General features: G+C 43.6%; 1 protein-coding gene across 2 annotated transcripts in view; it reads left to right on the top strand.

The window, feature by feature from the left end:
- Positions 1–12,420, top strand: part of AP1G1 (adaptor related protein complex 1 subunit gamma 1) — a 36,338-nt gene extending 23,918 nt beyond the window's left edge. For both annotated transcript variants that reach the window (XM_074157860.1, XM_074157859.1), the window contains 8 exons: positions 251–378; positions 987–1,091; positions 3,211–3,352; positions 3,805–3,931; positions 4,381–4,476; positions 4,725–4,885; positions 5,913–6,011; positions 8,411–12,420. In XM_074157860.1, the coding sequence (XP_074013961.1) occupies positions 251–378; positions 987–1,091; positions 3,211–3,352; positions 3,805–3,931; positions 4,381–4,476; positions 4,725–4,885; positions 5,913–6,011; positions 8,411–8,512 (960 nt within the window). In that variant the 3' untranslated portion in view covers positions 8,513–12,420. The remainder of the gene's footprint in view (positions 1–250; positions 379–986; positions 1,092–3,210; positions 3,353–3,804; positions 3,932–4,380; positions 4,477–4,724; positions 4,886–5,912; positions 6,012–8,410) is intronic.
- The last annotated feature ends 1,975 nt before the right edge of the window (positions 12,421–14,395 follow it).

Below are 14,395 nucleotides of genomic sequence, written 5' to 3'. Positions count from 1 at the left end.
AGCTGTATATTTTGGTGATAAACCTACTCTTCGATGTGTGGAACAGGAACTGTATTTTAAAACTAATATCATAAGATCTTCACCTTGATGCATCTGTCTCATACACTCTGAACATATGCTACAGGCTCACAGAGTTGCACAGGAGATATGACATGGCCATTAAACAATAGGCAGGTTTTTGTAGTATGTCCTGGAAGGTTTGTGGCAAAGCTTCCCTTTGTCTCAGCCTAACCTTTCTGTACCTTTTCAGGTAACAGAGGATGAAGTTCTTGATATTTTAGAAAGCGTCCTGATATCTAATATGTCTGCATCTGTTACACGAGGCTATGCTCTCACTGCCATCATGAAGCTTTCCACAAGGTTCACCTGCACTGTCAAGTGAGTTCTCACTGATGTTGTACTGCAGAGGGCTTTGTTGCAAATATGGTGGCATCAGTTGTCTTTGGTAGAAATATTCCTTGTCCTATATCTGCTTCTATGGTTTACAAGAGTCGTCTTGTTATTTCTTTGCTTTTACAGTCCTCCTTTGCTTGCGGGGTGGAAGACTTCCACTGATTAGTACTGTCTTCTCTGTGGATGTCTTCCACTGTGTAGGGACTTAATCTACGTTGCTGTCACTTGAAAACCACTTCATGGGGAAGATAAGTCCTTACTTTCAGTGGACAGTTCTTTCCAGTTGATGGAGAAAAAAAATAGCCTTGTTTCCTACTGATGGCTTCTCAGTGTGGGTAGTTGAGCTTTCTTAATATGGACCTTGTGGTGATATATTAATCACCTGCTGATGCTGTTGTGGAGGCGCAGTTCAAAAATGGATGTTGCATAGTTACTCCAGATAAACAGCAGTGACTACTGTTTTAAATGAGTTACGCAGGGCACCTGTTGAGCAGATGCCAGATATTGTCTTCAGGATGACACATACTAATCCCTTGCTTATTGCTGCTAATTTCACGATGTGTTGTTTTTTGTTTCCTCCTGCCCTCACACAGTCGCATTAAGAAGGTAGTTTCCATTTACGGCAGCAGCATTGATGTAGAGCTACAGCAGAGGGCAGTGGAATATAATGCACTTTTCAAGAAATATGATCACATGAGGTAAGTGCTGATGAATTTTGGTGTTTGGAAAGGATCATTATAATCTACTCGGATCTCCTGTGTACCACACTTTGTTCTTTGAGAGCTTTGTCTGGTGATTTTGGTAGGATTACAGAGGAACTAGAGTCCCTTCCTCATCTATAGGGTTAGTGAGTGTTTTAAGAACTTAACATATCCTGGGGGATTGTGTGATCAGAAACTTCCTCTGCCAAAATATTTGCCCTGCTTTAAGCTCGAACTTGACTAATTTTTACATCTAGGTGTTGAATCTTAAACTTGCTGGCTGAGTGTTTGCAGGTAGCATTTACCATGCTAGCATTACCACAGTCATTAGGTTCAAACTCATTTTAAAATGTCTTTGGAATAAACACACAGAGATCCATTGACCTCTCCTCCTAAGTTGTTCTCTGAACTTGAGCTAATTCTTCCAGCTGTTAATATGTTTCAGTTTTACAGAACATCATTATAATTTACTGTATCTTCTTGTAGTAGCTGTTTAAAATCTCAAATTGTGCATGCAAAGGCATACTGTTTCACTGCACCACTCAGCATCCCTGTTTTACAATTAGTGAGCATGTTGAACTCCTTACACCTTGTCATTGAGAGGTCCCTGTACATCATTGCTTTGCTCAAGTCATTGTTTCTTCATGAGAAAGTTAAAACCTTGCTTTGATGCAACCTAAAGCTGTAGTTCTTTGCAGAATAGCCATTAATCTGCTATGTGTGATAGTTAATTGTTGATACATAGGAGCACCACAGATTTTCCTCAGTGAGGCTCATAAGATTGGAGATCTTCTGGGGATTAACTTCATCCACCCTTGAAAATTTTCCATAAGATTCCATTTTAGAGTCTAGGTGAGAGGACAGAGAGAAAATGGGTGCCACTAGACTCATTTCTGTGTTTGTAGGGACTTACAAACCTTGTTACGAAGGCTCTTCACAATGACCTTTTTCCATAGGGACTATTCACTATGTGTAACATCGTTGTGATTTACTCTTCTCCCGTGGGATCTATGCAGCACCTCAAAATGTTCTTGGAAAAGTCATGTTAATGAGCTAGGTCATGTCAGCTGCCTAGGGCTTCACATAAAGCCTTATTAATGAGTTGAGAAAAATCTAGCATGAGAGGCTTTTGCTCTGAATTGACCACTGCAGACAACAGTGTCTGGTGATTAGTTGGCTTTTAATCAGATGGCAGTATATGCTATTCGTAGTTTTGGGAAGTGCTGCACTTCAGGGAAAATCATGTGTGAACTTTATTCAGTTTTACAAGAAAGCATCTTATTTTTTTCCCCCAGTATATTCCAGTGTCCATTACAGTGTAAAGGTCAATGTTTAATAGTTTCTACTCATTAAGACTTTGATTGTGGTCAAAAAATGTAGCACGTTGTTGGGTTTATTGGCACTGGAACACTTTTTCAGCCTGAAAGATTTGAAAGCAGTGTGGCTTATCCCTATTGCATGCAGCACTTTGTGGCTTGATCTCCAAGGGTAATGGCCTTTGTTGTATTACAGACTAGTTCTCCCTGTACAGGTTTTCCTAGTTTTTTGGTTTGATGTCAGGATTCTGGAACCACTGCCCCTTCTTCAGTCTCTATCATTTCAGAAGGGTACTCTCAAGGGCTGAATTTCATCTCTTTGAAAATTTAGTTTGGCTAAATGAGAGCATGATGATTTGTTTTTCCAACCTTGTTACCTGTTCTAAGTTGTCAGCCCTTCTGCAAAGAGAAGTCAAATGATCTGGCTTTGACTGAGCTGCTTGTGGAACAGAGCAGTCAGGTGTCCCATGTCTGCAGTTAATCCACCATTGCTCAGTCATTTAATCTTTGTCTTGGATTTGTTGTCCTAGCCCCACAGTGGCAACTGTCAAGTAGTAGGGGAAGACATGAGGCAGGAGGGCTTGTTTGGCTTTCAGCTGTCAACTAGTGTATTTCCACTGACACAGAATGCCAGGGATTGCTTCTGACCACCTCAAGCTGTCGTGCAATCTTACAGTTCCCCTGCATTGGAGCTAAAAGGAATAGTCAGGTTGCCCTGTGTATATCGTCTCCTGAATGTCTGAGTATTTGGATTGGGATCCAGGAAGATGGCACAGTGTAACTATGTCAGCTTCTTTCAGGCCAGCCCTGCTTGAGAGAATGCCAGTAATGGAGAAAGTCACCACAAATGGCCCTACTGAGATTGTACAGACCAATGGAGAGACAGAGCCAGCGGTACTGGAAACCAAACCTCCACCCTCTGGATTGCAGCCTGCAAGCCAGGTAATGGAAACTGATCTAGGATAAGTTTCCACTGCCTGACAGACCACACTACTAGCCACTGCCAACAGTAATCTGAGACCATCTCCCTCCCCCTCTTTGCTAGTTCTGGCCTGGTGATGACTGCATCATTCTATAATCTCATGGCTCTAGTGTCAAGAAGAGGTGTGTTGAAGAGGTCGTTGTGGGGAGTGCAAGAACAGGGTGGGGTAAAGCCATGTGTCCCCCAACCTGTCTCAGTGTGCACAAACTCCATCCTTCTCTATCTCTGTGGTCCCAAAAGCATGGAAATTAGATCTTTTGTGGGGGATGGGACCGTAGCCAAACTAAGAACCTCTCTGACTGGCCAACAGCCGTGTTGGTCTTCAATCTGAGACCAAGTAGAATCCATTATATTTGCAAGGGTAAGTAGCAGGAAGTTGAATATGTAACTGTTGCATCCACTCTCTTATTAGGCAAATGATTTGTTGGACTTGTTGGGGGGAAGTGATATAACACCTGTAATCCCCACTGCACCTACAAGCAAGCCAGCTTCTGCTGGTGGGGAGCTCCTTGATCTTCTGGGAGACCTCAACCTAACAGGTGAGCAGACTGCACCTCTTAAAAGTCTACATTTTCAGTCCTGGGGTGGGATGTGGGCTGGCTAGTTCTTTACTTTCTGTCAAGTCCTGGCCTTCACACTTCTTCTTATGAAGATCCGTACTGGCATACAAGCGGGAGTCGGAATGAAGTTGCAGTTTGGCTCTGGATGATTAGCTGGTGAGACTCGCATTTTCACGCTCCAGACTGGGAATGCTGTGAGGCGTTCCAGGGAGGATTGGGAGATGTGAGGAATTAATTCCATTTGAATGCCTGCTAGCTCAAGAGGAGCCAGTCCTTGTCAGTGAAAGCAGAGAAGGGGGGGGATGATAACACAGATGATTTGTAGAGCTTCACGTAAAGAAATACAATATGCAGCAGTTGATCTTTGGAGGAGTAATTACTCTTCATTTCATGACAGCTAAGTAATAATCCTTCAACGTTTCTTGTAGGTTCTCCAGTATCTGCCCCTGCGCCCCAGATAGCACAGCCTCCGTTCCTGCTTGATGGACTTTCATCACAGCCTCTCTTCAATGATATTGCTGCAGGTTAGGGACATGTAAATCCTTAGCCTAAGGTGCCACAGCACCCAACTAGAAGAGGAAACAAGTGGTAGTAAAAAAAAAGAAAAGGGGGGGGGATTTGGGAATGAAGTGTGGCACAGACACTGGAGCCAGGAGGAGGGGGTGTGTTTAATCTTCTGAAGACTTCATGTCTGGAGTAAAGTAAATGCATTCTATGATGTTGAGAATGATCTCCAGGTTCTGTAGGTCTGTTGCTTTTTTGTTTTCTACAGGAATCCCTTCAATTACTGCATACAACAAGAATGGGCTGAAGATTGACTTCAACTTTGAGAGGTCAAACACCAACCCCAGTGTCACTGTAATCACGATACAGGCCTCCAACAGCACAGAGCTGGATATGACAGATTTTGTTTTCCAAGCTGCAGTACCAAAGGTACAGCCCCTCAGGGCAACTACAGCAATAGGCTTAGGGCCAACTGCAAGTACTTCCTGATCGGTGCTTTCATGTAGACAGAAACTTGCAGCGTGGTAAACAGGGCTGAGAGCTGTTAATAGGTTCCTTTGGCACTCAGTTTGGTCATGTCTTTCTAGTCTGAAAGTAAATGTTACAAATGCAATAGAACACCGGTTCCTATCGGATTGGACTGCTTCTGCTTGGACAAAATCTTGTTTAAAATCACCACTTTCTAGGAAAGTTGCTAAACCACATGCAGAAAAACGTTGGGGAAAAAAAAGTGAAGACGCTAATCTTTCCCTTTATTCTTAGTTTCTAAGGAATATACCATGCACTTTGCAGTTATGAATACATGAAAGAAAAAATATCTTTTGAAGCTATTAGCTGCTTATAAAAGTTTAAATGAGCCCCACATGGTGATTAGTGATAGTCCTCCTTTAAGCAGTGAATTGTCTCCCATTGCACTTGGCTGCAGCACAAAATCTGGGAGACAGATATTGCCTAGTTTATAGTAGAGCAGACCATTTAAGCAGGGCATGATTGGAAAATTCTTAAAGTTTAGGAAAATACATTCACTTCTGGGAGTTTCACTTCTAGGAATTAGTAATGCTCTAACTTTAATTTGGGTAGGTTTCATACCTGCCGTAGGAAAGAATCAGGGAAAGAATGGGCCTCCTGAAGTTAGAGATGGGCTGGGCAGTCTTGTGTGACATTTGAAACAATGCGTCACTGCTGACCTTGATAGACTACAATAAGACCTTACCCCCTAGTCTTTGTGCTACCTGGATTGTATGTGTGTAGAAAGCAGATGGGCCAGTGAACATTTTGTTCTTTACAGGTAGGGAATTGAAGAACTGATTATTTGACTGTATTGTGGCTGTACATAACACTGTCAGAGCCAGGAACTGAAGTCTTAATTTTCCTTGTCTTCTCTCAGTGCAAATGCATCGTTTCACGTTCTTGCTTGACTAAACATCAAATTGTTTTCTCTTTGCCCTTTGTTCAGACATTCCAGCTGCAGCTCCTATCTCCCAGCAGCAGTGTCATCCCTGCATTTAACTCGGGGACCATCACACAGGTCATTAAAGTCCTGAATCCACAAAAGGTGAGTTATTCTGACAACAGTTATTAAAGATACAGTCTTGGAATTGGGCATTTAGTGGCGGTCAGTTAGGGATGCATCTCTGATGAAAGATGAGTGATGGTGTTACTGATGTGTTTTTAATGACAGTCATTTTGGTTAGGGTAAGGAAAAAGTTATGAAAAAGACAGGAGACCTTGTGCAAGGGTTTGGCCTTCTATTCGGTTATATGCTAAAACAGATTCACGGGTTTGCAATCATCTTGAATTCATGAATGTCTTTTGCATCAGAATAGTTGTTAAACAAGTTTTTAGATGGCCTTTCTAGAGGAGCTCAACCTGATGTTTGTTGTGTTGTAAAAGCGACGTCTGAAAGGCAAGCGTCTTGCTATATAAATCTATTTAACATTCATTCTTGCTGTCTGCAGCGATGTTACTTGAAATATTTGATACACAAAAAATAGCTTGATCCATTGTCTGTTTTGTCAAGTGGTGTCATTTGTTTTTGATGTGATGAGTGTAGTTTTAAACGGTTGATGGAAAGAATGTTTAGGTTGATTTAATCATAATTCCATGTTTTTTACAGCCTTCAGAGACAGGCTTCAAGGCTAGGATACAAGAGATTTGAGGGAAGGGAGGGGTGTGGCCCACGTGTCCTCCTTAAGAGGTTTTGCAAGTATTAAGATGGCATCAGAAAGAAAAATAAAATTGAGGTCATGTGTTTCTTCCTCTGCAAGACACCCTTAAGATCTTAAACATTTTTAAGAATTTAAAACATCTCAAGTTTTTCATAGGTTAACACTTGCATACTGCTCTCAATGTTAAGCGTTAAGACTGATGTGCAAATTAGAAAAACTCAAATCTCAGCCCAAGATTTCACTGAAATGGCTGTCTTCCAGTGCACAGTTTTTGTGCTTTCCATGCATCTCCTTATCTCAGTGTAATGTGCTTCGTTCTGCCTATATTAAGGCACTGGACTAATTATTGTCTTTGTCTTGTATACTTCTGATATAAGTTTCACTGTGGTGCTATAGAGCACCTTTCAAAGACCACCTTGAAAGTTATTTTCTGAACTTGGAAGGGTTTAGGAGTTTTCCTGTAAGAAAGTCGCAATATATCCATCTCTGATGAGCCCCACAAGGTGAAATACACCTAGATAGTGGGATGCTTTCTTGTTGGAACACCAGAACTCCTATGAACACTTCAGAATACAGGGGTGCAAAATAATATTTTACTACCCTCTTCTCTTGGCCACTGTTTCCTAACTCTTCCACCTCAGGCATTTGTGTATTTCTTACTGTAATTTAGTTTGCTACTGCCTGAAAGTAGAGCTTTGCAAGAGCCCTGTCCATGAGATAGTGTAGTTACCTGGAATACTCTGAGGGAGGCAACCTTGGAACAGCCTTGCTATTTAGGAGGTAGCTGTTTGTGTTGTCAGTATTGTGAAAAAAGTCTGTTCACCTGGACACGGACTGTCATTATGCTGGATTGAAACTGATGGCCAGTTTTCCAAAGCAACACCAAATGTAACAAAAACTGGTATAGATTATATTGCTCTTTTTTATTGATAAAGCATAGCTTCTTTATCCTGGGGCTGGTCGGAGCAGTTGTTGTCCTCCTTTCTTCCCTCTGCTATCCCTTTTGTGTATTTCCCTGTAGGTATGGGGAAAAGAGCCAGGAATAGACAACTTTTTGCTTTTTCCATTTAGGGTTTTTTGGGAAACAAGTTTTTTTTGAGAGTGAGGAGAACAGGGAACCTGGCTGGAGCATGCTGTGCTCTAGCTATTGTTAAAGGCCACCTAGTATCTGGATGACAGCCAAACGACAGTGTAAAACAACTTCTGAGCTATGCCATCATTTACTCACAGCAGGAGGAAATGTTCTTAGAGACTCTGTTTCTAGTCTTTCTGAGGCCATTTCCTTCACAGTGCTACTGAGCTGTGCAATACTTGAAGTTTCAAGATCTCTGCTTTGAGTGAGCAGCTAGTTTGGGAAATGACACCTCTCCCTGCAAGCCTAAGTGCAGAGTAGCAGAATCAGCATCTGCCTCCTGCTTTTTTCCATTGTTAACTGGGATTTTAAGGCAGTTATTTTTGTATTTAAGGACTTCAGTGCTTGTGAGAGCAGGGCCAGTGCAGAGAGAGAGATGTGGGTAGAAGCTGTGCTGTAGCTTTTCTGAGAGCTTGTACCTGATCTGAGAACTACAGTGATCTATCAACGTCCTACCAGATTAAGCATTTATCTGCAGTGTCATAGCTTACCCTGCACATCCTTCCAGCAAGCTCTTGTGGTGAGGAAAGGTCCGTGTTTTGTATTCTTGGGGTAAGGGAGGGGATATGGATGTGGGGGGATTCGCTGACCTTAAATGAAGACCTGAATTTGTTTTGTGTTTGTGTTTTCTTTTTTTCCCCTTTTCTCTTCTAGCAACAACTACGTATGCGGATCAAGTTGACATATAATCACAAGGGCTCAGCAATGCAGGATCTAGCAGAAGTCAACAATTTCCCCCCTCAGTCTTGGCAGTGAGGCTCTGGCACCATTCTTATTCTCACCCCACCCAATCAAAGGAACTCTGGGAAGAAGGTTGTGATCCTTAGCAATCCCCCAAACTGCACCATGGGCATGGGGAACAGATGAGACCTGCTGATGAGGAGGAATTTTCCTGAAGTGATTGCTGACTTTGAAGCATATCTGTTAAGACTAATCTCCTCTCCTCCGCTGATGAGGCTGGCGGCTTGTGGAGGCTACTGTGCACTCCCTCACACATGCATTCACAGCCAGAAGCAACATTCCCTTCTCCCCTCCCCTCCTTCCTCTCCCCCCCGGCAAAGAAACACAGCCTGGTTGGAAGAGAAGTCTGGAATTTCTAGCAGGGAAACTTTCTTCTCTCTGCAGCAAGTGAACAGCTGCCCCTTCTGACTGCTGTCTTTTTTTCCCCTGGGGTGGGCAAGGTGTGTTGTCCTTCATTACTAGCTGGATTCCTTCAGGCACTTTCATATGGGGCTCAGACTGGGGACTTGGGGAATGCCAGGCTGCCCTGCCTCTTTCTTCTTGTATCCCCTATGTCTGAAGGAGCTGGAGGCTTCTTACGGCCTATTCAGTGCATTATTGTATACACCCACCTCTTAGTTATGCGATACATACCAAGAGCAAGATAGGCCTTGGGAGTTCATCTGCAAACCTGGGACAGTGCAGGAAAAGAGGTGCTGGTGGGAGTTGATAAAATTGCTTTGGTGCTGTACTTGGAAATGAAGACCTTACACTTGAATTTTCTTTCTTTCCATCAATAGCTTACAGCCATGCAGATCCACAGGCAGTCTTCTGTACCTTCCCCAGAAAGTGTGGTGATGTATGAGAGATGTAGAGATCCAAGGAGCAGCTGGCTTTCTACCACAGACGGTTTCAAAGCCTTTTAACCCATTAGTTGTGGTTTATGGGTAGAAAAGACATAATCAGTTTTGTAGGTCAGTCTTTGAGGGCTCTGTTCCTGCTGGGAGACTCATCAGAGACTATGCTGCAAAGTTGCTCTTCCCAGTTATTCCAGACCTTCTCCCCAATTTAATTTCCAGAGCCTGTTGTAGACCCCCAGGATTCCATTTGAGTTACTTCTGACTGGGATATTTGTGTTGTATCTGTAATATTGGCACTGAAATAAAGACCATGCGGTTTAAAGAGACCTTTTCCCATTTTGTTACTTAATTGATCCTTGTAGTTTGCTCCTTGCTCCCCTTTCAGAGAAATGTGCTAGTTCAGGTTCAGACTGAAAGTAACTAAACTGTTTTTTGAATGGAAGCCAGTGGTTTGAGTATTTAGATCCAAAGGTGTGAGGTCCAGTACTCTTCTAAGTTTTACAGAAAGCTGCGTTCAGTTATGCTTCCTAGAGTGAACTGTTGTCGAGGTAGTAGAGTTCTATGAATTCTCATGGAGGTGGTGTATAAGGACGTAAAGCACAGATGTTCAGCACTTTTCAGGGAGGAAGAGGGGAGGATATATCTTAGATCTTCATCCGTGAGTGTGCTGGTAAGCTGAAGGTGCTCCAGCTTCCAACCCAGTGCTTTCTCAAAAGAAAAAGATGGCACGTCTGCTTTATTTCTGCTATAGGGCTTTTCAGACAGTGATCATTCAGTGCTCTGATGACAGACTTAGGCACAGCTTTTTGCACCTGCAAAAGTGCTAACACTAAGCTCCAGTCCTTGCCAAAAACACTGCAAGAGTGGCGCATGGTGTACTTAGGGAAAATTGCAGACTATTCTGACCTTGAATCGGGAGCAGGAGGCCACTAAAGGTTGTTCAGTCTGCTTTGGTTTTAACTGCATTAACTAATACAACATAAGACTGACTGTCACTGACTTAAGCGCTGGTCTGTGCGGTGGAGTAAGTTTAGCTTCTCTTGGAGGGTGTTTTTTCTGCCTTATTGATTAAGCAGTTTGGGGCCTTTGGATTAGCAAAGAGCTTTATTATTGTACCGGAACTGGCATCAGCATGAGGTGTTAAAATCTAGAACGATGTATGATTTCCCTAAAAGTAATTCTGGGTTGTGGCAGGATCATGCCTTGTTCTATCAGTGGTGAGATAGATACTGTGCTTCGGCTAGAAGCATCGTGAAGCAGGCAGTCTTGCAGAAAATGGCTGAATCAAAGTCCACTTGTAGGTGCTGAGCATTTACCTTTGCTTTCCCTGCAGTTGTGACTGTTCACCACCCCACTCACTCAAACTTCTTAGTGTTGAAGGCTGAGCGTGTTAGATCTGGACTCCAGTGCTGTCTGTGGGTGTCCCAGATATGAAGCTAATGGAAAGTCTGAGCCTTAGTTCCTGAAGGCCCCATAAACTCTTCCATTCTCTTCACAAAATTGTACATGGTCACTTGTACTAAAAGCTGGCCCACTCAATCTCCACTCGTTTTTGCTGAGGAAGAGCACTGGTGCGGGAGATTGGATGGGGAGAAAGTAAGGGGTCTCTCACCTGGCCAGTTTGTTGCAGCATAGCTGGGAACAACTTATCTTGTCCCTCTTGTTGTACTTGTTTTTGTCCCCTAGAGCAGCTGGGTTTTGTTGTTGGTCTCTGGTAAGCTTGTAGGGTAATTTCCTACTGTATTCTTGGCTCCTTCAGCCACCCCTGCACAGTGTGTTTGTGTTTTGGGAAACAGGTGCTTTGTCATACATTTCTGAGTCGAGCTGAAGGAGGTGGTGCACGTACCTGAAATGTGTTTTGCTTGAAGCATCCTTTGGCTACGAAGTACTCCTTTGTAGCAGCTGAACATTCCTGTTGTCCTTGGAGCTCTTTCCCTTCCCCTTGCTAAGGGACAGGGTACTAACCTTGAGCCAGAAGGAAAGCCAGGTTTCACACATTCCCATATCTGCAATACTGGATACCATCGCTTGCTTCTTGACCCCTAAATACATCTCTTGAGCTCTGTGCTGCTGCTTTGTTTTCTCACTGGAGAGTACTCGCACGTCCACGTCTGAGGCATTCTGAGGATAGGGTGAGTCTTTCTTCCACCAGTTGAATGCAACAATTCTTCCAGGTCTGGTCAACGTTTTCCTTGCTTCAGTGTAAGGGGAGTATAAAGGGAGCAAGATACAGGCTTCATGGCTGATCTTACTAATACCTGCATTGGAGACTTCGGAGCTGAGAGAGGTTGAATGTCTGTTTTTTTTCAAGTGAATGTATTTTGAGTTAAAAAAATGATAGAAAGAATAGTGGCCATAATGGGCCTGAAGGGGAAGAAGACATGGGAAGGTCCTAAGATACAACTTTGTCCGGGTTTTGACGGGACAAAATAAGGCCTTGAACAACCTTTTGAAGCAATAGCAGTGAGGGGACTGCCACCTATACAGTACCTTTGATATATAACTCAGAAGACGCTGAAACAGCTGGGAAAGGTGATTTAGTGCCTTCCCCGAGGCTGGTACAAGCTGCAAGATGGAGCAGCAAAGATGGCTTTTTTTTTTTTTTTTTTAGATCTGCTGGTGCGCTTTCTATGTGTTCATTTTCTACTTGGGGGCTGTGAGGGAAGGAGCTACTGGACTTGCTTCCCTCTGAACTTTCACTCTATTCCTGTATATTCCTTTTTCTTTCCTGATGTTGTAATTTACATTTTACATAGAGCCCCATCCCACCTCTTTGACAGTATAGTAAAAAAAACCCCAACCCACCCCAAACAAAAAAATAAACCCAAAACCAAAACCCCAACAAACCCAACCAAATTTAAAGTAAAAACATGCCATTTGAGCAGGGAGCCTGGTGGCATTCAAACTTCTGCAGACCTATTTTTGAGATGTGAAAAATTTAAATAAATGCTGAGTCTTAGGTGAGTGAGGAGCATAACGGATGTAAACATTTACATGGGATGCATTAGACTTCTGCTGTGTGTATTGTCTTTTGGTTGAAACAAATTATGAAGTGACTAATAAAATGAGTCAATATTCAATGATTTAAAACGGTGCCTTGTTGCTTTTTGCAAGTACAGTGGGATAGGTCTTACTGGTTCTTAAGGCTTTGCCATGACAAAGTCAGATGAGATGAAATAATCAATAAGGGTAGAATTTGAAAAACTTTCCAGGGAATCTTGGAGAGCGAAATGAGCAGACAATTACAAAATATTTTAACAGTTCAAGTGAAATACAGCCCTGAAAGAGAGGTTGTCGGCTACAAGCAGCAATACTTGTCCAGGTGCTAGAGAGGTGTGATGAGATCTGAAAACAAGGAATTTTTTTTTCCCCGGTGTTTGCAGCCTGCCCTCTGAGTTGGTTATGATTCCTTTGCCGATTAAAAACCCCCTTTCATACTCCATGTGCCTCTGGGACGAGGATTGTTGTCATCTCATTGTCTGATAAAGCAGCACACGTGCCTCCTACTGTAAGGTTCTTCCTTGCGTTTTATAGTCGGAGTAACATTCTATTAGTTAACTTCTCATGTGTTTCCTAACACGTAATTGCACTTCTCTCTGCAACGTACAATCTCCTCGGTATTGCCACGTGTCCTTCCTTTATGGAAATTCTCCTGAGGCAAAGTAGTTACTGCACTACAAAGCTGTAACTAGAAATGCATTGTGATTGTGCCATTCTGTGGGGAAAACCTAATGGAAATTTGATTATTTTTTTTAAATTTTTTTTTTTAAAGTCTTCTCATCTTCCGTGTACGGTCTGGAAGTGTTAAGAACTAGGTTTCCTGTGACATGAATTAATGCAAAGTGCCGGGGAGCACTTTCAGCCTTTCTGATGAGGTGGATTGTCTGTCAGTTCCTTGCTTTTTAAATTGGAGAGCCCTCCAGATACTGCAGAATTCAGAAATGGCATCGGAAGCTGCCGGTTTGTGTGGCAGCAAAGGGTCAGTCCTCTTGGGCCCTGGCTCTGGAGCGGGACGGGCCAGCGGGAAGGTTTTCCTTGGGGTTCCCGCTGTGCGTGGGGAGCACTGGGTGGGCAGTGCTATGCAGATCCGCAGTCTGCGCAGCGAAACGCCCCAGCAGAGCGGGAAGAAGGCAGGAAATGTTTGAAGGAAACATGTAATAGAATCAAAAGTGTTTGGTGCAGTGATAACGCCAACAGTGAGAATTTTGTAAAGCATATCTGGACTTAATTCTGAAATGACAGGGAATTAGAGTAGCAAGAAATGTGGATAGCGGTCTAAAGCGGGTTAAAGTTTGGAACTGTTGGAGATTATGGGAAAGGCATGAGGCTTTTATGTCATTTTAATGTGCGTGATCCTGTAAGTAGCCACCTGAAAGCATGAATCAAATTCTGGTGAACTGCACAGCGATGACAATCGCTATTAGCAGCCCCTAAGGCGACACTGCCTGAGCTGAGGTGCTGGAGCTGCCCAGCGCCGGGAGGAAGAATCATAGAATAGTTTGGGTTGGAAGGGACCTTAAAGATCATTGAGTTCCAACCCCCCTGCCATGGGCAGGGACACCTCCACTACAGCAGGTTGCTCAAAGCCCCATCCAGCCTGGCTTTGAGCACCTCCAGGGATGGGGCATCCACAACTTCCCTGGGCAACCTGTTCCAGTGCTTCACCACCCTCACAGTAAAGAATTTCTTTCTGGTATCTAATCTAACTCTTCCCTCTTCCAATTTAAAACTGTCCTGTCACTACACTTCCTGACAAAGAGTCCCTCTCCGGCTCTCCTGTAGGCTCCCTTCAGATATTGGTAGGCTGTTATAAGGTCTCCCCGGAGCCTTCTCTTCTCCAGGCTGAACAGCCCCAGCTCTCTCAGCCTGTCCTCATAGGGGAGGTGCTCCATCCCTCTGATCATCTTCGTGGCCCTCCGCTGGACCCGTTCCAACAGGTCCCATGTCCTGGACATCCCTGAAGGGGACGCTCGGTACTCTGCTGTCGGCAACAGCCGCTCTGGAGGTAAGTGACGGAAATCGTGTGACAGATGGTTTCCGAGCAGGGGGGTGAGCTTGT

The sequence above is a fragment of the Numenius arquata genome, chromosome 13 (genome assembly GCF_964106895.1).
Source record: "Numenius arquata chromosome 13, bNumArq3.hap1.1, whole genome shotgun sequence".
Classification (NCBI taxonomy): domain Eukaryota; kingdom Metazoa; phylum Chordata; class Aves; order Charadriiformes; family Scolopacidae; genus Numenius; species Numenius arquata.
Note: the sequence above shows the minus strand (reverse complement) of the source record. Positions and strands in the feature narration are given on the sequence as shown.